Source organism: Pithys albifrons, chromosome Z (assembly GCF_047495875.1).
Source record: "Pithys albifrons albifrons isolate INPA30051 chromosome Z, PitAlb_v1, whole genome shotgun sequence".
NCBI lineage: Eukaryota > Metazoa > Chordata > Aves > Passeriformes > Thamnophilidae > Pithys > Pithys albifrons.
In genome coordinates this window covers 31,471,782-31,496,404 of record NC_092497.1, presented here as the reverse complement: position 1 = coordinate 31,496,404, position 24,623 = coordinate 31,471,782, and the positions used below count along the sequence as shown (strand labels likewise).

General features: G+C 37.8%; 1 protein-coding gene across 4 annotated transcripts in view; it reads left to right on the top strand.

Moving 5' to 3' along the window:
- Nucleotides 1-24,623, top strand: part of KIAA0825 (KIAA0825 ortholog) — a 291,172-nt gene that overhangs the window by 80,959 nt on the left and 185,590 nt on the right. For all 4 annotated transcript variants that reach the window (XM_071581646.1, XM_071581644.1, XM_071581643.1 and 1 more), the window contains exons 10-13: nt 4,525-4,715; nt 7,880-8,062; nt 16,410-16,520; nt 20,328-20,467. In XM_071581646.1, coding sequence (XP_071437747.1) covers nt 4,525-4,715; nt 7,880-8,062; nt 16,410-16,520; nt 20,328-20,467 — 625 coding nt within the window. The remainder of the gene's footprint in view (nt 1-4,524; nt 4,716-7,879; nt 8,063-16,409; nt 16,521-20,327; nt 20,468-24,623) is intronic.

Genomic DNA, 24,623 nt, shown 5'->3' with positions numbered 1-24,623 from the left:
TGGATTAGCCAAATTTACTTCAAATTCCACTTTTCTTTCCCTAATTTTTTTCCTGCATGACCTAGCTCTGTCTTTAAATTCTTCAGAAGTAGCCAGCCCTTTTTTCCATAGTCTGTAAACTTTCTTTTTATCCCTGATTTCTTTCAGAATCTCCCTATTTAACCAAGCCGGCTGTCTTCCCCTCCGGCTGGCCGTTTGGCACACTGGTCTAGCCTGTTCCTGTGCACTCAAAATTTCCTTCTTGAAACATGTCCAATCCTCGTGGACCCCCTTGCCTTTAAGGGTTGTTTCCCAGGGTATGCTCTGAATTAGTTTTTTTGAATAGGCCAAAATCTGCCCTCCAGAAGTCCAGTGTAGAGATTTTAATGATGGCTCTCCTTACATCCCTGAGGATTGAAAATTCTATTATTTCATGGTCACTATGCCCCAGGCGGCCTCCAACCACTAAATCGTCCACCAGCCCTTCTCTGTTTGTTAACAGTAGGTCTAGCGGGGCCTTACCCCTGGTAGTCTCATTTACCAGTTGATGAAGGAAATTGTCCTCTATACACTAAAGGAACCTCCTTGACTGCCTCTTCTCTGCAGTATGAAGCTCCCAACAGATATCTGACAGGTTAAAGTCACCCACAAGAACAAGGGCTGGAGATTTTGAGACATCCACTAGCTGCTTGTAGAACAATTCATCTCCTTCATCATCCTGGTGGGCAGTCTGTAACAGACACCCACAAGGGTGTCAGCCTTGTTGGCCTTCCCCCTGATTCTGGTCCACCGGCACTCAACCTTGTCACTGCTGACCTCAACTTCAACAGAGTCAAGAGACTTTCTAACATATAAAGCCACCCCTCCACCTCTCCTTCCCTGCCTGTCCTTTCTGAAGAGCTTATAGCCCCCCATAGCAGCACTCCAGTTGTATGAGTCATCCCACCATGTTTCTGTGACAGCAACTATGTCATAGTTTTCCTGCTGCGCTGTGGCTTCTAGCTCCTCTTGTTTGTTTCCCATACTGCGTGCATTAATGTACATGCACTTCAGCTGGACCACTGATTTTACTCTCAACTTGGGCTCTACGCCTTTAGGCTTATCTCTTGAGAGCCCAGTTGCCGTCTCTTCCCCCTTCAAACCTAGTTTAAAGCCCTTCTAACCAACCCTGCCAACTTATGGGCTACAGTTCTTTTGCCCTTGCTAGGTAAATGAAGCCCATCTGGTTTAATGAGACTAGGCAACACAGAGTTTGCCCCATGATCAAAAAACCCGAATTTGTGATGATAGCGCCATCCCTTAAGCCACCTAATGGTATGCTGGGCTTTCCTAAACCTCTCCTCATTCATCCCGGCTAGCACAGGAACTGAGGCAATTACTACCTGTGCTCCTGTCCGATGAAGTGATCAGGCCAGAGCCTTAAAATCTTTTTTAATTACCCTGGTACTCCTTTTATTGATGTCATCACTTCCAACCTAGACAACCAATAGTGGGTAATAGTCTGAGGCTTGAATAAGCTTAGGATGTCTTCATAATATCCCTCACCCTGGCCCCAGGAAGGCAGCAATCCTCCTTGTGAGATGGGTCTGGCCGACATACAGGGCCCTCAGTTCCCCTCAAAAGGGAGTCACCAATTACAACAACGCTTCTCTTTTTCCTCTTACCTGTAGTTGTAACCCGTCCGGTAGACTGGGGGTAACCAGAAGACCTTGTAGAGAGATCCTCCTGACTGTCCTTCATCAGACTTTCTGAGTCCAGGGCCATATACCTGTTTTTTAAGGGCACCCTGGCAGGTGAAAGGGGTCGAGAGGGGGTGTTTTTGCCTCTACGACCAGGCACCTGTTTCCATTCCTCCCCAACCATATGGTCCGTTCTGTCTGCCTGATGGCAGGAGGGGCTGGGCTTCACCACCTTCTGCTGGGCTTCCTTAGGAGTCGAAAGGGTAAGACTCCATCATTCAATTTCCCTTTCATTCTCCCTTACGTTTCTGAGCCTTTCTACCTCTTCCTTTAGCTCTGCCACCAGACACAGCAAATCGTTCACCTGCTCACATCGTATGCAGTTTCTTCTCACACTGTCCTCTGGTAGCAGTTCCAGGCTCAAACAGTCTGTGCAGCCAGAGGCCTGAGTGGCAGCATCCCTAAGTTTTTTGGGAGGCATGACTGCCTTGAGCTGTGAGGAAAGGTAAAAAAAAAAACGAACAAAAAACCCCAAACAAACAAAAAAACCCAAACCAAGCCACAAAAATACCTAGGCTTATGCCCTGACTGTTCGCCCTGCCTGTGGCAACTGCCATGCCACGCCCTCAGTTATGTGCCCAGCCCCTGTTTGCCCTCTCATGTTTGCTATGCTCCAGGTTGCTCACGCTCCCTAGAGATGTTTTTAAAGCCTTCTGAATCTCCAACTCACCTCTGAGTCACCTGCTGACAGCTGAAGGAGCAGCAAACAAAGCCTGGCAGGAAATAAGGCATAGCTGGTTTTTTCCTGATGCATAAGCTAAATAAAAGCTCACGTCTGTTTGTATTACATGAAGCCTGTATTAATAGAATTGTCTAGAAATGGCAACAAATACAAAAACACGTCAGAGGACGGGAACGAATCTGATTTAAATCTTCAGTGAAACTGTTGCTTCTGCAGTGGAGATTCAGTGCTAAGAAAGAGGGAAAAGGATATGATTTAAATAAAGCAGAGACAGAGAGGCAATATGTGTTTGTAGCTACATAGTTAAAAAGTAAACTCACCAACATTCAGTTACTGGAAAATGTAAATACCCCGTGTCAAAAAGTCAATTTAAAATTATGTTTTTGTTTGTTAAATCTGCATGGGGTTTGGAAATTTTTTAATTCAGTTTTGAAGTTAAAGCTAGTGCCAAAAAATTTGCTTACATTAGGCATTCAAACTAATTATTTTTTAACTGTCACATTTATTCTGTAACAGTTGAAATGTTTTTGCAAAGAAAGGGAGATATCAGTAAAATGTAAGGTAGAGCCTAGGTACTTATTTCTGGGTAGGTTCTACTTAAATGTACCTCAAGAGTAGTCATGATATTCTATTTAAAACCCAGCCATCTAGAAATGTATTATCTTTCAAGTTACACAAACTTATGAAGCTATGGGTTGAGTTTATGAAGTAAAATTGCACTTTCTTCCACGTGTTATGCAGTAATAGTGTAATTTTATTTCATATAAGAAAAATAGGACATTATTTTGATATGTCAGTTATTTTATCAAGTAAATTTCTGGTCAATGTGTGACCATTTTATTGGTATGGAAACTCTTGTCAGGTGCTTGCTTGTTCAAAATACTAGTGATTTTCTTTAGTTTGATTTCCTATTGAAATAAGATGTCTGTGGTTGATGGGAAAAGATAATTAGTCATATGTTTTCCTTTTGAAACTCAGCATTACTATTTTTCTGTTCTGCATTAGTGAAACCTGAAAAATTGGACGCCTGAATGATTTGGTTTTCTTTTTTTTCCCCTAAATGAAATTTAAGAGATGTCTACACCAATCATAATCTTAATGACCAGAGTGGTAGTCACCAGTTTGTTACTTTTTTATCTTATCATAATTTACCACTTTCTAATGCAAAATGCACTTCAAATATAATGGCAGAGAAAGACAAAATAATTGCGACATCCAATAATATGCTTATGCAGTGTATTTAAAAAGAAGCCAGATTATTTTGGATTTTTAGCATTAAAGAATACCTGTGGAAGTCTGAAAGTGTTTTAAAAATCATGAGGTTATTTCTGATGATGCTAAAATATCAACAAATTCTTAAAATATTGCTCTGTTCCTTTGGAATGTGGGAAGTGGAGATTGCAGTCTGTCTTCTCACAGCTTCATCATAATGATATTTTCTCAATAGATATTGGTTGAAATATTTAAATGTAAGTTATATTGTCTACTTTTTGGATATATTGTGGATTAACTGCAGTGTTTTTTACTCCTTGTATTTATTTCTGTGTCTTAATGAGGTAGTTGTGTATAAACACAGCAATATTAATACCAATGATGATTCCTTCCCAGAAAGTGTTTGATTTCAATGAATTACCATTATAACATGAAAAAATATCTTACTGAAAATTTCTGAATATCTCTTACTAGTTTAATAGGTCAATTGTTCTTTCTTTCTGTTCTTATTGCATATCCATTATACATAACCAAAGTTTCATAATCATGGCTATGCATATCATTTATGAATCTGGATAAATACATATGCTTAAGTAAATTAAATAAATACATACTTTGCAGACAAAGAAACTGTTACATTAAATTTCTGTGACTAATCTAGTGAGTAGAGAGGTCAAATGTTGTGGCTTGGTTTTGTAGCAGAACTGTAATTTTGTGACTGAAATGCAACATGTGTTTCCTTGCAAATAAAGATGTTTCACATCTTGTCAAGAACCATTTTTTGGTCATCATGTTCCTGAAACTCTTGAGCTATTTCCTTTCAGACTGATTTAATTAGACTTAAATTATTACGAATTAAACTGACATTTGGAAGGTGTGTTTTTTTTATTTAATGTGTGGTGATTTTGCTAGGGGGAAAGATGCTCATTCTCTGTCCAGATGTGGTATTACTTCTGCTGTGCTCTTCATCATGATCTATGCACTATTCTACCTCCAAAGACAGCCCAGGAGATTCTTGCAGATATACTAGAGCAATCTTTGGATATTCTGTCCTCCAGATATTGTCAGGTGTGTCCCAGTTACAAGAGAACACCTCAAATCAGGTAATGGTTGTATATTTAAGGCACAGTTTTAATGGATGTAAATTTTAGTTTTCTGTTATGCACTGCTTTGATTCAGATTTAAATGTTAATAAACACAGCAGAGGGCATAGACCAAATTTATGCATTTTGATATTAATTTTAATTCAATATATTTTGTATAGTTAAATATTTTTGGTAGTCATATCATAAATGGGGCAGAATCAAAGACCTCTTTCAGCTCTTGGTGAAATTGTTCTATGAACTGCTCGATTGATTTGAAAGATTCACAGTGAAAATGCATCGAAGACTGGTGATACCACCAAAAATAGGAGCAGAATTGGCAATATCAGTATTAAAAATCAAGCTGTTGATTCATCAAGATGATTTCAGTACAATTCATGTTTTCCTAAGACTTTTCAAGTGAAAGAGCTACGAGGTCATGTCAAAATATTTGCAGAATGAAACCAACGGTGCAGAAGCAGAGAGGAGAAAGAGACTATTCTTCTCCTGTCATTTTAGGAAATAAGAAGCTGAAGTTCCTTGTGTAGGAATTTTTATGTTTTGCCAGAGAGGAGGGTATTTTTGAGAAACACTAAAGCAGATGTCTCCAGATGGAAGCTTATCCTACCTTGTCCTTTCATTCAATGTCTTGTTTTACCCCATAATTTGATGTACTTCTCATAACAGAATGACACAGAATCACAGAATTAATAAGGCTGAAAGGAACCACAGTGAGTCATCTGGTCTAACCTCCCTGCACAAGCAGAGTCTTCCTAGAGCACAGTGGGCAGGGTCTTATCCAGGCAGTTCCTGAATATCTCCAGTGAGGGAGACTCCACAACCTCTCTAAGCAGTCTGTTCCAGTGTGTCATCACACACATAGTAAAGTTCTTCCTCATATTCAGGTGCATCAGTTTCTGCCTGTTGTCTCTTATCCTGTTGCTTGGCACCACTGAGAAGAGTTTAAAAGTTTATAATTTCTATTGAGTTAGAGATACTCAGCAGATATGTGTTCTATGTGAACTGATTTACATGCTGTCATCTGAAGTTCTATTATGAAAAGTTGTATTGTTATGAAAGGTAACATCAGACTGGCTACTTCCCACTAGTGGGATTCCACAGAGTTCCTTCTTGGGCCCTGTACTCCTCAACATCTTCATAAATTACTTGGACGCAGGACTGGAAGGGAGACTAAACTAGTTTGCAGATGACACAAAACTGGGAGGAGCTGTTGATTCTCTTGAAGGCAGGGAGGCCCTGCAGAGAGGCCTCAACAAATTGGAGCACTGGGCAATCACCAACCACAAGAGCAGCATGGCAAAGGGCCGGATTCTGCACCTGAGATGTGAATGTATGTATAAACTGGTGAATGAGATGCTGGAAAGCAGTTCTGTGGAAAGGGACCTGGTCTATGGCAAGCTGAATATGAGTCAGTGCCCTGGCAGCCAGGAGGGCCAACTGTGTCCTGGAGGACCTCGGGCAAAGCATCACTGGGGAGGGGATTGTCCCACTCTGCTCTGCACCAGAATGGCCTCACCTTGAATATTGTGTGCAGTTTTGGGCATGTCAATATAAGAAATATATGAGCATCAAAAGGATGGCAAACCAGGTGGTGAAGGACTTTGAGGGAAAACCATATGAGAAGCAACTGAGGTGACTTTGTGTGTTCAGCCTGGAGAAGAGGAGACTGAGGGGAGACCTCATTGCAGTTACAACTTCCTTGTGAGCAGTGACAGGACCCAAAGAATGGCCTGAAGTTGTGTTAGGGGAGGTGTAGGTTAGATATTAGAAAGAGGGTTTTCCCCCACAGGGTGGTTGGGCAATAGAACAGGCTCCCTATGGAAATGGTCACAGCACCAAGCTTGCCAAAGTTCAAGAAGCATTTGAGTGATACTGTTGGGCATTTGGTGTGACTTGGGCTAAGAATTGGACTCAATGATCCTTGTGGGTTCCTTCCAACTCAGCATGCTCTGTGATTCTGTGTTTTTGTGAAAGCTCAAGTAACTTGCAAAAGATCAACTTCTCAGAATGGGTAGGAAAAACCAAAGTTATATTTTACGTATTAAAATACCTGTTTGTATGCCCTATTTCTGCACTAATTTACTGTGATCAGGCTCCTCTATATCTTTTAGTACTGAGAGGTTTCCTGGAAATGTTTCAGGGAAGAAAATGCCCTGAAACATGAAAAATACAATATATCTTAAATGTAATTTTAGTCAATTCTGTATTAGTTTGCTTCAAAATACTAAAACAGAAAACTTTTTACATTGTCATTTTGTAGAAAAGTCATTTCATTCAATAAGGTGATTCTTGAATTTTTCACTAACTAAATTGAACTATCCAGTCATGAACAAAACAAAACAGCAATTTACTCGATATAATTTTTATCACAGAGGTTTTGCATATTTTTTTATAATGCTGTAGTTTGTGGGGGTTATCTTTTTTTCCAATGGTTGCTAGAGAAAACTGATCTGTAATGCATCTGTTCATGTATGTTTGCCTAGCTTTTTAAAATATAAGATGATCCATAAAAAGTGGATGATCACATGTGCATCTGTTGGCTTTTAGATACTAGGTTCTTTTTTCAGTCCAACATCATGCATCCCATGTATTTTGTGTTATCCACATGTTGCATGTCAGCATAGTCTTGTAAGATTATGTTGTTGTAGTTTGGGTTCTTGCTATTATTCATGATGCTCTGCCAGCCAATACCAATAGGCAGCAGACTACTGACATCAAAATGTTCCACGTTGTAATATTTTGTATGGTAGTTATAGTTTTGCAAATTGAAGTTCTTTTGTCATTACTTTTTTGGTCAAGCATGATATGAAAATAGTATGTACATTCTAATGGTATGTTATCATGAAGAAAAAAATGTATTGACTTGTAGTTTAGAAAGTAAATTGTTCTTGCCTAGTGATACTGTCCTTCGGAAAAGGACATTTCCAAGTTTTCAAGTTTTTAAACTTCTTCTTTTGAGTAGTTTCAGTAATGACTTTTCTGTGTAAGTCTTGAATTTTTACAGAGTAGTGGATTCAGACTTCTGTATCACTGAAGAGGAAATTTAAAGTCCATGCTATAGTTTAGGTATTTTATGTTGTGAGAGGAAAGGTCTAGTTAAAAAAATTGCCAGCATCAAGATGTCCTAAGTAATTTTATTCTTGCCTTTTTCTTTTTTCCTAAAGAATTGATATTGCAGCAATTTTGTTGTCCACTGAAGATATGCTCTGGTCAATTTGTAGTTCTGTACAGGAGTTTCTGAATCCACGTGAAGACAGAGATCTCAGGATCTTTAAAATACATAGCCACTGCAGTAGTCTGATCTCTGTGCTGGCTATTTTAACTTCACCACTGAAGAATTTGTATGAGTAAGTATGAAATAAATAAATAAATGTCAAAACAATTAATTAATTAATTAATTAACTTTTATATAAAATTTGTTCTTGACTTTACATGGATGGATGTAGAGGATGAATATTTGTGTTGAAATAAATGCAGTGCATAGTGTTGACACATTTTTATAATCTTTGACTGTTTCTCAATTTTGTCTTGAACTTACCTATGTGATCTTACCTAAAGCCCACTTATGTCTGCTGGAATTTTATTAGTCTTGGATAAAACTCATATACATTTTTTTGGTGTATTATTAACATCGACCATAGTGAATGTCTGGATTGATTCGCTCTGTGACACAAACAGTAGACTTTCGCTATTATTTACTGTCGCAGATTTGAAACTTACTTTTCAGTTAGCACACGTGTTTTTGGAAATGCAGTCTTATCCATCCAGAAACATTTACTACTGTGGTACCAAAGATTTTGTTAAGGTTTTCAAGGACTTAGTCATTCATCCATTAAAAAAAATCATCTCACTAGTTATAATTTATCTACCTTTGGCTTTCAAGTAATTAGAATGTTCTGCTTTCATTCCATAATATTTTTATAAGTACTAAAATGTAATTATAATTTACTGGAATGATCATCTGGTTGCATGATCAGTATGCTTCAACGAATAGTAATATAGTTTAAAAAAGAAAGAATATTGAATGGCCATATAAAATCCTGTCTTTCCAAGTCACAACTGTAAACAGAAGGACACATTACTTGCACTGAAATTAGGTCTGAGTCTTTTGATGCTTTGAGAGACCCCAGAAAGCAGGGCTCCGAGCCAAGTTAGTGTGGGATAAGATAAAAAGGTAGATTCTTTAATGACTGGGCTTAGGACCTTCAGAAATACATGACAATGTGCCCCAGAACCTTGGTTTCCATGGTTTTTATAATATTGTTCCCCCTATCTTTACATATCACTTTGATCCAGCCCCATCCTGCCTTTGGCAGACCCCATCAGGATTTGAGTCTGGGGGAGAGTGGGACTCCTTCTTCATCATCTTTCTTGTCCTCATAGCATGCAGGAATATTTGGAGGTCTTCCAGTGTTCTGGCTTCGAGGTCATTGGCTTATCTTTATGTCTTGTAGCACAGGCCTTAAGATATTATTCAACCTTCTACCTTGAAAAGAAGTCTAAATAACTAATGGAATTTTAGTCATTGATATGGGATAAGGGTTAGAATACATAAACATTGAACTTAAGTTGTTAAAAATACTAGCACACTAAATCTGCATTTTACTACAGTTACAAGTACTTCTAAAATCTATAAAAATTTAAAAATCAAAAAACCCCTGCGGCATCACTTCCATTGCTAAAATTCTGGTGTAAGTTTGGTGTAACCGACGATACAAAGTGAGATCACAAGTTAGAAAAAACAAGGACAACAAAACTGCAAACTATCAAAGCCTGTCTTGGTTTGAAATAAGCAACTGCCAACCCCCCAAGCACAGAGAGAAAAGCCTCCCTCCTAACACCAGGGAAAGGGAGGAAAAGAGAGGGGAAAGAAAAAAAAACACTTCAAACTGCATTTATACTAAATCTACATATATTTTTCACAGAAAGAAAGAGACAATTAGAAGAGAGTACAAATATACACTCACACAAGTCTACAACAACAAGTTCCCCACCTCAACTTCTTAACGAACACACAAATTCTACTGTCTTAACTACACATTACTTAAGAAGAAGCTTATTCCCCAGGGAGACAAACCCAAGCAGAAAGGAGAGACCCAGAACAACGCATTTTACTTTCCTGAGGTACCCTGTGAGCCAGTGGTGGGCCTGGTCCTCTCCATTCCCCCTGGGACAGCATCATGCGTCCTCCCAAGAGGAGGGCTGAGAAGCGACTGACTTAACCACTCCCACACTGGTTCCTGCTTCCCTGGAGATGATGTCATAATGTGGTATGGAATACAAAGTTACTGGCTAGAAGAGGTCAGCTGTTAGCTCAGCCCAGCTCAAGTCAGCTGACAGCTTCGGCCTAGTCCAGACTTCAGAGCCCAAATCTAGGCCCACCTAGGTGAACCCATAACAAAGCCACATCCTATTCAACTGTCTTTTATTATTTTAAATAAGAATATTCCAGAGTGGCGACCTCCTGCATTTAAGCTTCTTTAACTAGATTTTTTTTGTTGTATATGGGCTCCGTTTAGTATTTGTGGGCTCTAAGGAACATGCAAAAGTCGATTGTAACAGGATGTTTGAGCTTATGCAATGCAGGTTTATGAAAAAGTAGCAATTAAGAAGGTGACATGAATAGATTATGTAGTCTGGCTGTGGCAATAGTAATGGAGGAGGAATGGATATTGTGGTAGCTGTAACTGCTTCTACTGTCAATTTTTACATTTCATGTTTCTTTTATGAAAGACTTAGAATGATGGTAAAAAATAAATCTATAGTATAATTTGTTTCTTTTAGTTAGTCTAGTCTCCTCCACTAGTCAATATTGTTTACAGATTTATTTTTACCTGTAATGACAAAAAATATTGCTAACTTGAGAAGTCACTGAGTTACAGAACAAAGTGCCAGCGAAGAGATGGCCTGTGTTGTATTTTATGTAAAATGTTACAGATAAACAACTTGGTCATATAGCTTTCATAATTAGGCATATGAATTTTGGTATCCTAATTTGCTTTTTTAGAGGTCAAAAACTTAACATGTGCAGAAGGATGTAGCAGGTCATTTAATTTACAACAAAGTACTCTGCAAATCACAACCAAAATTTGGCAGCTTTGTTTAAGAATAAAAAAATCTGTCATATGTTGTTATTAACATTGAAGAATATTGTGATATAGATAATGTATATTTTTGTGTAAATAAAAGAAGATTTTTTTAAATGAACTTAAATTCACAACTTGTGTTCTCAAAATAGTGAGGCTTCATTATTAAAACAAGTCTTTTACATTATATGTTTCATTACAGCTAGTATTTGTCAGGTAACCTAATACAGTGGCCAGTATAGAAAGAAAAAAGAGGATTAGCAAATTTGCTTCCTGAATTACTATATCCAATTGGAAACACTGAATTTTATGTTTAATACTAGGTCTGTTGTTCGCTAAGGTGTGCATAGTCCATCACATTAAGAATCTGTCAATAACAAATTTAGAAGTTATGCCTGATTTTAAAGGAATACTTGTATTTCATCAGTTCTCTGTTCAACTATAGTTGTATAATCACAATTTCCAGCTGGTAGCTTGGCTTTATATATTTCAAAGTTTTGATAAAGTTAACTGGAATTCAAATACGGGTTTTTCTTTTAATGCTATAATGCCTTCTTTTGTTACTAAAATTTTTCTGTCAATTAATCTTTAGACTTTTTAGGAAAGTCTTGTCTAATCATGAAGATGGCTATGACAGAACATTGTTTTCCAGGAGTTGTTAATAATAGGACTGGCTCATTTCTAACTTACTAGAAATGCTGTGTTAACTATTGCTTCCAGAGAACTGAAATTATTCAAGTTTCTTTATCATGTTCTTGAAATGAAACAGAACAGTAGTGGTACTGAAAAATTAGTAATATCCTTAATTTCAACTAATGTGATTCTTGCATGTGCTTTCTCATTCATAATTTTGCGATGAAACATGCATTTGGCTATCACTTAGGGTTTCTTTTCTGTCTGACTAGGTTACTTAGACCTGGTCCAAAATTCACATACAAATCTTGGGTCATCAGTTTTTAATATTAATTTTTCTGTGCTTTATTTTCCTCCACCCTTCTGTAACCTTCCTGAAGTACCTTTAGTATAATGGTTGGAAAGGACTGCTGAAGGTCATCAAGTTTAGCCTCCTGCTCAAAGCAGAACAGTCACTAAGCAGTCAGACATGACTGTCTCAGCTGACCCATATCGACCTCCAGAAAATGAAGTTTTACAACCTCTCCATGAATCCTGTTCCACAACTGTGTTGCCTTACTGCAAAGTATTGCCTAGTGTCTATTGTGAACCTTCAAGGCTGCTGGTTATGACTTACTGTGTCACATCAGCTGCCACTGAGCAAAGTTTGTCAGTTGTCTTTGTAGACTGCCATTAGATTAACTGACCCTTTAGCCAATCCTTCAACCAGAGTAAAGGAGCCTAGATCCCTTAAATAATTCTTACAGATGATTCAGTCTAGTCTTTTCCAGTTTCCTCATGTCCTCCTTGAGCTGTAGGCCCAACAGCTGGACAAAATATTGTATGTAAGGCTTAACTGTTGTCAAGTGGATGAAGCAAATCAATATCTTCATTTTGCTTGCTGTCCTCTTCCTGGTGCAGTCCAGTTGAGTGGTTTGCATTTTTTCTAGTGACAGTACAGTTGCCTTGTCTTCAACACTATGCTGGCCATAAATTGCAGGCTTGGGATTGGGTAGGGTTTGCACTAGACAAGTCAGTTCCTAGCCTAAATTATTATAATTCTGTTATATCTCAATCAACTTTGCAAGTTTCTGTTGGCCCAGTCATCCATGACTTGGCACTCTACTGTTTGTTAACTTCTCCCAGTTTAGTGCCACCTTTCCTAAACATGTTCTCTGTCCACTTTTGTCCAGATTGTTGAGGACTTGTTGAAGAACAGAAATCTTCAGAATTACTCCCCAAATCTATATGGTGTTGCTATTTTCTTGCTTCTTACTCAAACCTCTGAAAGAAGAGGATTTTCATACCTCAGAATTTCCAGTCATTATAGTCTTACTCATTGACAACCTTGTTGTCCGTTACTCAGTTGTAGTAGCTGGGATTTTGTGCAGGGGATTGAAGTTTCAATGCTGCCTCTTAGTTACACAGGAGAATCCAATGCAGTTCTTCATTATTTTGGACAGAATTAAATTATCCAGGCCTTAAAGTAGAGACTGCCTTCTGCATAGGTTAAGCGTTGCTCAGTTTGGGCAGATCTGGTTTTGTGCTTTTTCCTATACTATTTAGTGTCTTGTACTGAGTAGGAGATGACAATCTTTCTGTTAAGAAAGAACATAAAGAGTAAAGTGGATGCACTTTTTTGTGATACTATGAATTATTATATCTTACTTTCTCAACAAGACATCAAGTAAAGTATTTGAATGCTGAGAGAAGAATTGAGAGAGTCTATTGGCAAGATTTCTCCCTACTGGGTAAACATGTCTGTGATTCAATTTCAAAACCTGAAAATATTTCTCTTTAATATATGAGTTATCATGCATGAAGTTGCTTTTTAGTCCTGTGTATTCCTTATACAGAGCTAAATCCTTTGAAGACTACAAGGAAATACCATCAAGATGCATCTTGTTGACATCTCATTTCTTTATAATTGCACTGAAACTTACAGGGTCAATTATCATGTTGTTGTACTCTACTGAAGAATAAAACTACTGTAACTTGGAGCCTTGCTCTGGTATTAAATGCTTTCACAGATGCTATCCTCTGCTTTGAGACTACAGGCGGCTGTATTAACATAAATTGAAGTAAAACCAAATTTCATACGAGCTGTTATTAATACTTCTGTCAGAAGAGTAGTTGAATTAAAGAGTCTGGCACAAAATTGGATTTTGCTAGCAAGAATTACATAGCCAACAGTGAACATTAAGAAATTCTAGCATGAGAATTACTGTGTTATAATTTGATACTTGATTTTTGTAGTAGTATTTTAAGTTATTCTAGTATTTAAACAATCTTTAAAGTCCTCAAAGTATCTCCATCTCACTTAAAAATTTCTGTAGAGATTTCCTTATAAGCCTCAGAATCCAAAAGTCTGTCGTATGTCTCTACTTAGGATACAGCTAAGAAGACATACAAGCTGCTTCAGCCCAGAATTCTCTCAAATAGTTCTACACAATCAATAGAAAAGATGTAGTCTTTTTTGTTAGATTGCTACCAAAAATGAATTTATCATGCTTTCTTATAGGATTTTTGCTCTATGATTTGCTGTATTCAGAAAAATATTTCAGTGGATGAGAGACAATAGGATTTCTTTTTTGTTTTAATTTTCTCATAAAGTTGAGATTACTGTCTTTAAAATAATTACTTTCCACTTTAACTTCTACCATTATCAATATTAGAATCTCAGCTTTATCTTCAGGTTTTCACAAATTCAAAAAGAGCACTTTGCTAGTCCTTCTGCTCAGATATTGCTTACTTAAGATCATTTAGATGTCTGTAGTAAATTCGTTCTACTAATTATTTGTTATTAGTAAAGTTAATATCCAAATAATTATCTCTTGGAGAAGTTCAGAAATTTTTACCTCTACTTGTTAAACAGGTGTAATTCTCACTCTTTCATCTGGGGTCTTTTAGGCAGACAGTGACCTAACAGACATTTAGCTACAGTTCTAAATTACTTACATGAGGTGTGAAAAAGAGCTGAGAAGTAACTTTAAATAAGCAAATGACAAAACACAAGTGCTGTTAATGCCATGGTGGCAAAGCACCCTATAAAAAAGGAAGATTATAACTTTTAGGTTAGGAATGCCTGAAGGCTGTATTCTGGACGGTTTCCATCCTCTCTCCTGTTTTAAGTGTTTAGAACCACTCTCACTGTTTCCATTGCATGGCTGTGGGTTTTGATGGTCATATAGAAACGTTCTCTTGTCCTGATAAAAATCCTCACATCTTTTCCTGAGGTTCTTCTCTTAATGCAATAGAAAGAGTGCTGACTTGAAAGTGGAAATGACATTGATTCACTTCAGAAAGTAAACCAAATATACTGTAAAAGAATTTTGTATTAGTGGGCATTTTTAAAGGTAGTTACTTTATATAAGTTAGAAAATCACAGCCGTGATACATAAAGAAACAAACTTCACAGAAGAAAAGTTACTAAGGTGAAAAATAAACAGCCAAATAAGATGTTAAGTAAGGTGCTTTGGAAGTGGTAATTGTTTATAGTCAATGGATGGATGTAACAGGCTATATCCTCTCTGCTGGAATTGTACAGTATAAATGAGAGTAAAAAGGGAAAAGGCCAAGGGGCATCTATTCCTATCACACATTATTGCATCCTAGTGGTTCCTACAGAATTGTACCAATACTATTAATGTAATGCTAAACAATAATTAAAGGCAAATATTAAATTATAGAATTCTGTTCTTACATATATTTATAATACTTTCATATAATTAATAAAACCAGTTAATTTTTAGTACCAGTGGATTGGACACATCTTGATTTTTTCTGCACACATCCTTTCAGTAAGTGGAATACTGCAGAAGTGACATCAAACTAGTTTATCTAGTTCTTCACCAGTTTCTTATATTTGAAAGCAACTGGTATTCCATTTCTTACATGCTAGTGAAAGTCCAAAACTTCTGGTTCAAATTTTTGTCCCATTCAATCCACAGTCTACTGGTACTTGCGTGTCAATCACTATCACTTCAAAAGGTACTTTACTTATCATTGTTCTAAATGATGCATTTGTTATGCAGGAAAAAAAAAGAGCAGTAGAAATGAATTATTGAAGACTGAAAGAGAAAAGGGATGAAAAATCCTATTTTTTTTCTGAAATTTGTAATTCTGCTTTGCAAAGTGTATTTGTTGCATAGCAAGACTTCTTAACCCATGAAACAGCATGAAGTGATGGAGTTGCTTTGTTCTGGTACGCACTGTCTAGCAGTGACCAGTGGACCATGTCTTAGGAGTCATAAATTAAGGTAAGCTAGGCACTTCAATAGGATGAAATGGTAAAGATCCAAGATTTTGTAAAGTTAGAGCCAAGATTTTACAAGTTTGACGAGTCATGTCATTGAACAAAGAAAAGGCATGCATCCAACAGTGATGAAGATGCTTCAAGACCACCTGAGGGATGAAGTCAGGAGACCACTACCGAAATTTCAAGCCAAAAGGAAAGCTCTACCCAAGATTTCACCCAGTCATTAATATGAAAATTAGAAGGTATAACAATAAAGACTGTATAAATAGCTTATTTTACACAAACAAGTTAGGCAAGTTTTGGTCTGGTATGAACTGGCTTGCCTCCAACATTGTCAGTAAATACCTTTGCTGCTAAAAAGATAAAAAGCCTCTTAGCAGTTACTTATTTTGAGGTGTTTTTCACTATCAAAACCAGTTTACTTATTGAATGCATTTTCAAACATAGTTTGAAAACATACTGTATAGGAGTAAAAATATGAAGAAAACTTCTTTAACAATATTAGATACCAAGTTTTAAAGAGTGGAAGTAAAAAAAAATATAATGATATTTTTAACAATACAGAAGAGAAATAGATTTGCAATTAGGTGTATGTAAAGGTATATTAGCACTAGTTATTATGAGGTATTTTCAGTCTTCATATATAAATATACATATAAATATGCCTGTATTTAGTTCTAGTGATCCAAAGGGATTTTCAGTCCCTCATGTAATTCAGAAATATCTGGTTTCTTTCAGGACATTACTGAATAGTTGTGGTGAACATCTTCCCCAGGAGTTTTCGGAAGTCTTATATCATCCATCACGTTGGTTATTTTGCATACCATCAACCTGTTTTTTCTTAATGAAGTGAGTAGCATAAGTTGATTGTTGTAAAGGCATCACTGGATAGTCAGTATCAGTCAAATACTATTACAACATTTTTGAAAAGAGCATATCTGAATAAATGTCTAACTAAAATTCTGATTTTAAAAAGCCGTAGAAGCATTTTTTAATTCACTTAATTAAAAGGGAGATGAAGAATGTATGCCTTTCTGTTCCTGATTGCTGGTTAAAAAAATGTGATATATAAATTACTCATTGAAAATTAATGCTGCTTGATCATAGTTGATTTTTTTGAAGATTACGGAATGATTAGAGGCAAAGGCTTAATTCCTTCCTCTGTGTCACTTCATATAATGACTAGTTACATATGAAATACATGCTACCAACTGTGCTGTCATTTCCTTTCTAATTTTGAAGCTGAAGTAATCACACACCAGTGTAGATCCTCTTCTAACCCCTCCACCTCTTCTTCCTCCTTTTCAGAGTTATTTCCTGAGAGATTTTCATTCCCCATTTTTATGAAAAGCTGCTTTTGTGAACTCTTACTCTGTGTTTTCTGAGGAAGTGTTTTTATATTTTGTAGGAATATATTATCATATGAGTGGTGACCTATGGTGACTTAAGAATGGCCAGTGTGCTGTGGATTTATTATCTCTTACCTTGTACACACGGTATCTTGTACCATGTACATAAAAATATTTTCCCTATAATTTTGCCCCATAGTACACAAAACACACTAATTTCTCTTCACGGCCTTCACTCCTAGCTACATGTCATCAGTAGTGTTATCTCCTTCCCTGGTGCCTCTGCTATTTGCTGAACCAGAGGCAATATATGTTTTGACTGCATCAAAGTCATGTGGCTGGCTAAGTAAGAGCCAAACAGAGTTGAATAACTGGTGAATTCATAATGTGTTCTTTTCCCTGCTAGAAATAGTAATTTAAGTTCCTCTAAAGCTTGGCAAATCATGTATGTTTATCAAGCTTCAAGGAATTTTGTTGGTGGCTTTTTAAGTTATGCATGGTTGAAGAGAAAGGAGAAGGGGGATATGGGAGAGGGAATGACTGCATGATCCATTACAAAGGGATCTTCTCTGTTTCTGGGAAAATTTATGCTTCATTAAGTCTTCATTGTAGAAAAGAGAAGAAGCTTTTTTATGCCCTTATCCAAGAACAGTACTCAAAATTTAAATTATAGTGTGAATTAAGGGTTTTGGAAGATGACTTCAAAAGTGAGTACCCTATGCTCTGTAAAAGTACGTAAAGGAAATGCTGGTACCACTTCAGTTTCACACAATTATCCTTTATGTTATCTTTTTTAGGTTTTTCTGTCTTGGATACGAACCAGAATAATGTAGTTGATTATCAAACTAAATAATTACTGATAATTTATATTACAGTTCCTTTAGTAGTAATTGTGATTCTTTTAGTGGCAATTGTGATTCATCCTTTGCCTTATTTGGGGTTTATAATCACACCATTTGTAAATCAAAGTTGTTTTTTTTCTTTTACTCTACAAAACTGAACATTTATATGTGTGATATTTATGTGTACTTCACCTTTTGTCACTTTTTATGTGGGTAGTCGTATTTTCGCTAGTACTGAGCTACGAAGATGGGAGAACATATGCCTCTCCATATGCACGTTACAAAACTTCTCAGTGCATTTGTTGGTGCTAGCTTCATGGCTGTAGGGAATGTCTGCTGTATTTTATTTTTCCTCCAAGTGAGTCACACAATTCATTGTACACTTCAATTTGCAGGATGCTTAAAAAGCCAAGAACTGGTGAATATTACAACATGATAATTTCCCATCTGGTCAATTACAGACAAGTTTTTTTCAATTAAAATACTCTAAAACCGTAATTTATTTCTATAGTAATTTAAAATAATATCCTTAATAAATTTAATTGACCAAACTTGGCCCTTACCTTATAGTTTAAAGGCAATGAGTGACCTGATTAGATATGATAACATGACATTCAAGGGAGAAAAAAATATTAAATTGGCTGCTGTATTTTAACTGAATGAGTAAAGTGTTTTGTTTGCCATCAGCCACAGCACTAATTCTAGTGAGAGTATGGCAGTTGTTAAAATAGCAAAGGCTGGCATGTATAAAATCTTGCTTACTAAATTACTATTACAGTGAAGTTTTGACATGATTGTGTGAGGGTCCTGGTGGGAAACGATGGTTTGGAAGCTTGGTTTCCTTAGGTTACTTAAGATTGCCCTGCAAGATATGTAGCATGCTGCTTTTTCTGTTGTTGGAAACATAGAGACATGTGAGGGGGAACTATATTAGAGGAGTGCATCAGCTGACATTTTGATTTCCAGGTGTTACAGGTTTGCATTGAGTATATTGTACATATGGTAACCTTAACTGAACACCAAAGGCCTGTGCAGTCATGTCTGGTTTTTTTCATGCATGCAGTCAAGCAGAGTTGGGCAGTGACACACATGGCTGAGTCAAGTGGCTGTAGAAATATGCAATGTAATGAAAAGGTTCCTCTGTTAGAACAGCATGAGCCCATTTTTATTCTGTCTCAATAATTGTGTGTAAGTGGCGCATAAAGTGTTTGAGCAGAATCATATAAATCCTTCTCTAGTCTGATGAAGATTTTAGTGATGCTGAAGGTATTGTGTGCATACTGACAGGTAATATTTACACCTGCACAGTTAACACATCAGTCCCATATCTAGTTTTTACACTGGTGCATGTAAAATTTATGTGCACAAAAATTTACATATGAGGTGCATAAAGTTTCAGTATTAGTAACTATTGTTGTATAAACTTGTAGCCAAAATAAATAAATACAGTGGTCAAAATTTAATTTTTAAGCCTTAAAAAAAATCTACAATCCAATTCTGAATTTTTTCTTCTAAAAATGTTTCAAGAAGAAGAAAATACTAAATGCAATAGGTGATAAACATCTTGCAGGACAGAATTTTATGGGTTTTTTAAACTATGATGTGAATTCAGTGTTTAGTGTTGGGTTGTTGGCTGAGTTCAGAGGAAGCCATTGAATATTTTTATTTGGAAACCTCAGTTTTTGCAGAACATGGAAACCACAAACAGAAAATAAACTGCAATCTCTTCAAAAGCAAATGAGATTAGCTCAGTTGGTTATAACTTGATTGTAATAATGCCAAGGTCATGGGTTCAATCCCCTATGTGAGCCATTGACTTAAGGGTTGGACTTGATAATCCCTGTGGGTCCCTTCCAACTCAGAATAGTCTGTGTCCGTGTCTGTGTGAGTTTGTATTACACTTGCTTGCTTCTCCCTGCTGGCAAAGCAGTAACTCAACCAGTCTAATATTTCATGGATTTTTCATGATATGTAAGCATTGGTCAACCTAATGTGGAATTTTGCAACCCTTTTGAGCATTTTCTCTGTTCTTTTTGTTTAGAGCTTCATGCACTTCTTTAAGAACAGACATTACATTTCAGTTCTCTTGCTAAAGAATTAGTGTAATACTGAACTAAAAAGTAATAGCCTTAAATTTATTCAAGCACTGAAAAAAATCTCCTTTTTACTTGGTAGAGCAAGACAAACCTGGTTCCATGAGAGAGATAAGTGAAATTGCTTTGTATCAGTTATACTTTTGGCAGACTATCAAATGTTAATTTGCTTTTACCTAATTTAGATTAAATGTAATTCCTTCCCTTTAGATTAAATGTAATGCCTTAAAGTAAGCAAGCATGAAAGCATTTTCAGTGTAATCTGAGAGGAACTGACATTTAAGGGAGTTAGCATTACATCTGTAATTTAAGAATATAAATTTCGTAGATAAATTAACAACATTATTCTGTCTTTATCTTACATTTTGAAAGGATTCCATCAGCCAGAGAAATGGCAGCCCAGGGTCAGCTGAAACTGCTCTTATCCCAGCCATATTGTAATTTGAACTTGCTTTTGGAAACATTGCTACATCATGATTGTCTCTTAGTGAAAATTTTGCTGAGAAGCTCAAGTAAGTATTTATACTGTCAATCCTTATAAGAATATCAGAGAAAACACAAATTCATTTCTAACTACTTAAATGCTGAAGGAAGGCTGTGAACTATTCTGGGTTTAGGTAGCCATTGAGTTAACAGTAGGACACTTCTTGAATGGGTAAAAAGATAGAAAAAGTCACTGATTTTTTAGTGAGAATGTTTGTGCTCAATCTGTGCATTAGTAGTTTCAAAGCAGGCTACAATTTGGTAAAATAGGCTGCTATCATAAGTGCAAAGGAGTCAAAATGAGTTTGAATTTAGTCGTGCTGTGATACCACAACTACTTAACACCAATTTTTAAAAGTGTGGATTAGTAGTCTGAAAGATCACTTTCAAAATTACATTTCAACAGTGAAAAGGTTCTTGGATATTTTGTTAAAGTTATTATATGTTTGTCACTGTAGACATTCTAGAATTGCACTTACATGCTTCCTCTTGTTAATCCTTTAATGCCATTGTGAAAGTAGAACAAATAAAAGAATGGCTTTACAAGTCCATTCTGATTGTGTTGTGTTTGAAGCAATGAATTTTATCACATCTTCCCTTTAATATTGTTCAGATCTTGTTGAAGAGCTAATGGTATAATCATGTGTTTGACATAACTTGCAGGAAGAGTGAATGAGAGTCTTGGTTCTATCTCTCTTTGGCAAAAGAATTCTTCCTATTTATTAAAAATTCTGTTATGTCCACATAATATCAGATATAACATAATTTTTTATCTTAAAGTCATCTAATACTTGTCAAGGTTACAACATAGCTTCACTGCTGTCATGCATCTTATTGAGAGTTGCAGTGCATACATTTGCCTGCTCAAACCCCTGTCAACTTTTACAAAGACTAGCTAAAGTTTCATCAGGGTCATATTCTTACTCTAATGTTATCCAGTATTGAATTTTACTATCTATTTAAATTATCACATGTAAAAAGTGACAGAATATATTAATCTATTGACTGACCAACATCTTAAGCATCAGGGAAATCCAAGTTACTTTTAATTGCAAAATGTGCTGTTTAAACAGGATTGTCGTAGTTTGGAATTATTATGTAAATTCTCTCCCCTGCCACTAACTGCCCATGCCAGCAGTTAACAAAAAAAAATAAGTTAACTGCTGATCACTTGAGTGGGGGCAGGTTTGTCTCTTTTATCCTTGGGGACTACACACGGCTGGGAGTTGTGTGTGTGTGCGGGGTTGAGGAAAAGCCGGCTCGCTGCTGCTGCCTGCCCTGGGACTGCTTCTGGCTGCTCGCTGCTGCTGCCTGCCCCAGGACTGCTTCTGGCCACTCGCTGCTGCTGCCTGCCCCAGGACTGCTTCTGGCCGCTTGTTGCTGCTGCTGCTGCTGCCTGCCCCGCACTGCTTCTGGCCGCTCGCTGCTGCTGCTGCCTGCCCCAGGACTGCTTCTGGCTGTCTTGCTGCTGCTGCCTGCCCCGGACTGCTTCTGGCTGCTCGTCTTTCTGCTTCTTGGACAAGGAACACGGGGGGAAGAGACAGAGTTCATCTGAGAGCTCACCACTCGTCTGTCTCGCTGGAGAGGGACTGGAAACTCACTCCACAGCCAGCCGAGCTGTGACACTGACACTGCCTAAGTATAACTTTCCTCCCGGAGGAAAACCTGCTGGGTTTTGTTGTTGTTTTGTTTACTTTTCCTCTGTGGTGTTGGGGAAGTGGTTTGCTCTGGTCTGTTTATAGTTATACCTATACCAACATATATGTATGTGTATATATATATATATATATATATATATATATATATATATATATATATATATATATATATATCTTTATAGCAGTTAGGGACAGTTATCCTTCTTGTATTTAAATTCCTTTTTCTTAAATTTGATAAAGAGTGGCGTGATTATTGTGGAGAAGGCCGCCTCCCCCCACTTGTGGGTAAACATTTTGGGTTTTTTCCCCTCAAACCAAGACATATTTTTGGCGCCCAACGTGGGGCTAGTAAACAAAGAAGGATAACTGTTCTTTTGCCACCATGTGTGTATTGAGTTTAGGACTCATCAGGACCATCCTGTATCATATATTGGCTTTTTGTTCGTACACATTTATGCCAAAAGTAGCGGCAGGTTTAAGTCTTATCAACAAATTAATAAGTAGAACTCAAATAGCCGCAATTATTATTGAGTTCTTACTTTGGATTTATGGTGCTATGAATTCAATGCCTGTGGGCGTCATTTGGATGCTGTTCTCAAGGCTGTTTTTCTGCTGTAACCTAAGCTGCTACCTCTGAGGATTTAGTGATAATAGTACTGACCCTTGGGAAGGAACAAAGGGAAGTGTTTTCTCCCAACCCTTCGCCCACTCCTCCTTTAAGTCTGTTACAACGGCTTTTGGGATGTTTCAATTCTCCCTATATGCCAGAGATAGCTTGCTCTTTATGGTTGCTATTCAAAGTTGTATCATAATGGTATACCTCATGTTTGAAGATAGGGCCAGGGCCAGTTTTTTTCGAGAACTCATTCAGAAGTCCAGCCCAGTGCAGGGGGGAGAGGAAGAGAGTCAAATCCCGATGTCATAGTGAGGGGGAAAAAGGAAGAGAGTAAAACTCCTGACATCGAAGTGACAGGGAAAAAGGAAGAGAATAAAACCCCTCATGTCACAGTAAAGAGGGAGAAGGAAGAGGACAAAAATCCTGATGTCACAGTGACACAGGACAGGGCTAAAAAAAGGGAAGAGGGTAAAACCTCTGACATCACAGTGACGCAGGACGAGGCTAAACCAGGAGGACAGTCCAAGCCTATGGAAGGGCAACCTTCACAGCAAGCAGACCCAGAGCCTGAGATCATCACTGAGTCATTGTCATTTGATAACCTCCGTGGTTTGCGGAAAGACATTGCTAGACACTCGGGCGATCCCATCCTGACTTGGTTGGTCTGAGTTTGGGACCTTATGGGTGAAACCTTACAACTGGATGGTGCTGAAGCCAGGTTTTTGGGGGCTCTGACTCAGGATGTGGCTATTGAACAGGTGTTTGTGAGGGAATCAAAGCCCCTTTCACTCTGGGCACGACTTCTAATGAGTGTAAGAGAGAAGTTTGTTTATAGAGAAATCCTGCAGGAACATCACATTAAGAAGACTTGGAAGACCATGGAAGAAGGAATTTTACACCTGAGGGAGATGGCAATGATGGACGTGCTTTTTGGAAGGGGTGGGCAAACCAGTATTGACCCTGACAAGGTCAGATGCACACCACATACGTGGTGGAACCTTTCACACTCGGGGCCAGCTGAATACACCGATTTCTTGGCATCTATGTATAGGGAAGAGAACCAAGAAACAGTGGGCGCTGTAGCAAAAAAGCTGCGGATATATGGAGGCATGACCCACAGCCCAATGCAGGCCCGTATTTTTGCTGTAGAGACATTGGTTGAGAGTCTCAAGATGCTGCCTGCAGAGGTAAAAGCAATTAGAGAGGAAATTAGGGAAAGTCTTCAAGTGGCACCAGTGCAAATGAGAACCTCTGAAATCAGACTCAGACGCCCCCCAGCCAGAGGAAGTGGACAGGCCTCACAAACTGAGATGTGGTACTTCCTGGCCAAACATGGAGAAGACATGGGACAGTGGGATGGGAAACCCACCTGTGCACTTGCAGCCCAAGTACAGGAACTGAAGGAGAATGGAAGAAGGTCAGTGAGAGTAAGTGCAGTCCCAGTTTCCCATGGGCAAGAATCTGACCCACAGGAGGGCACTTCCTAGGTGTACTCATCGAGAAAAGGTTCCGACTGGTATGACCAAGATCAGTGTTAGGGGGGGCCCTGCCTCTAGCCAGGTAGAGGCACTAGACAACCGTGTCTATTGGACTGTGTGGATTCGATGGCCTGGCACATCAGACCCACAAAGGTAGAAGGCTTTGGTTGATACCGGCGCTCAATGCACATTAATGCCATCAGGACATGTGGGCTCAGAAGCTATTTCTATTTCTGGGGTGACAGGGGGATCTCAAGAGCTAACTGCTAGAAGCTGAAGTGAGCTTGACAGGGAGAGATTGGCAGAAACACCCCATTGTGACTGGTCCACCTGCCCCATGTATCCTGGGCATTGACTACCTCAGGAATGGATATTTTAAGGACCCAAAGGGACATAGATGGGCTTTTGGAATAGCCACTGTACAGACAGAAGG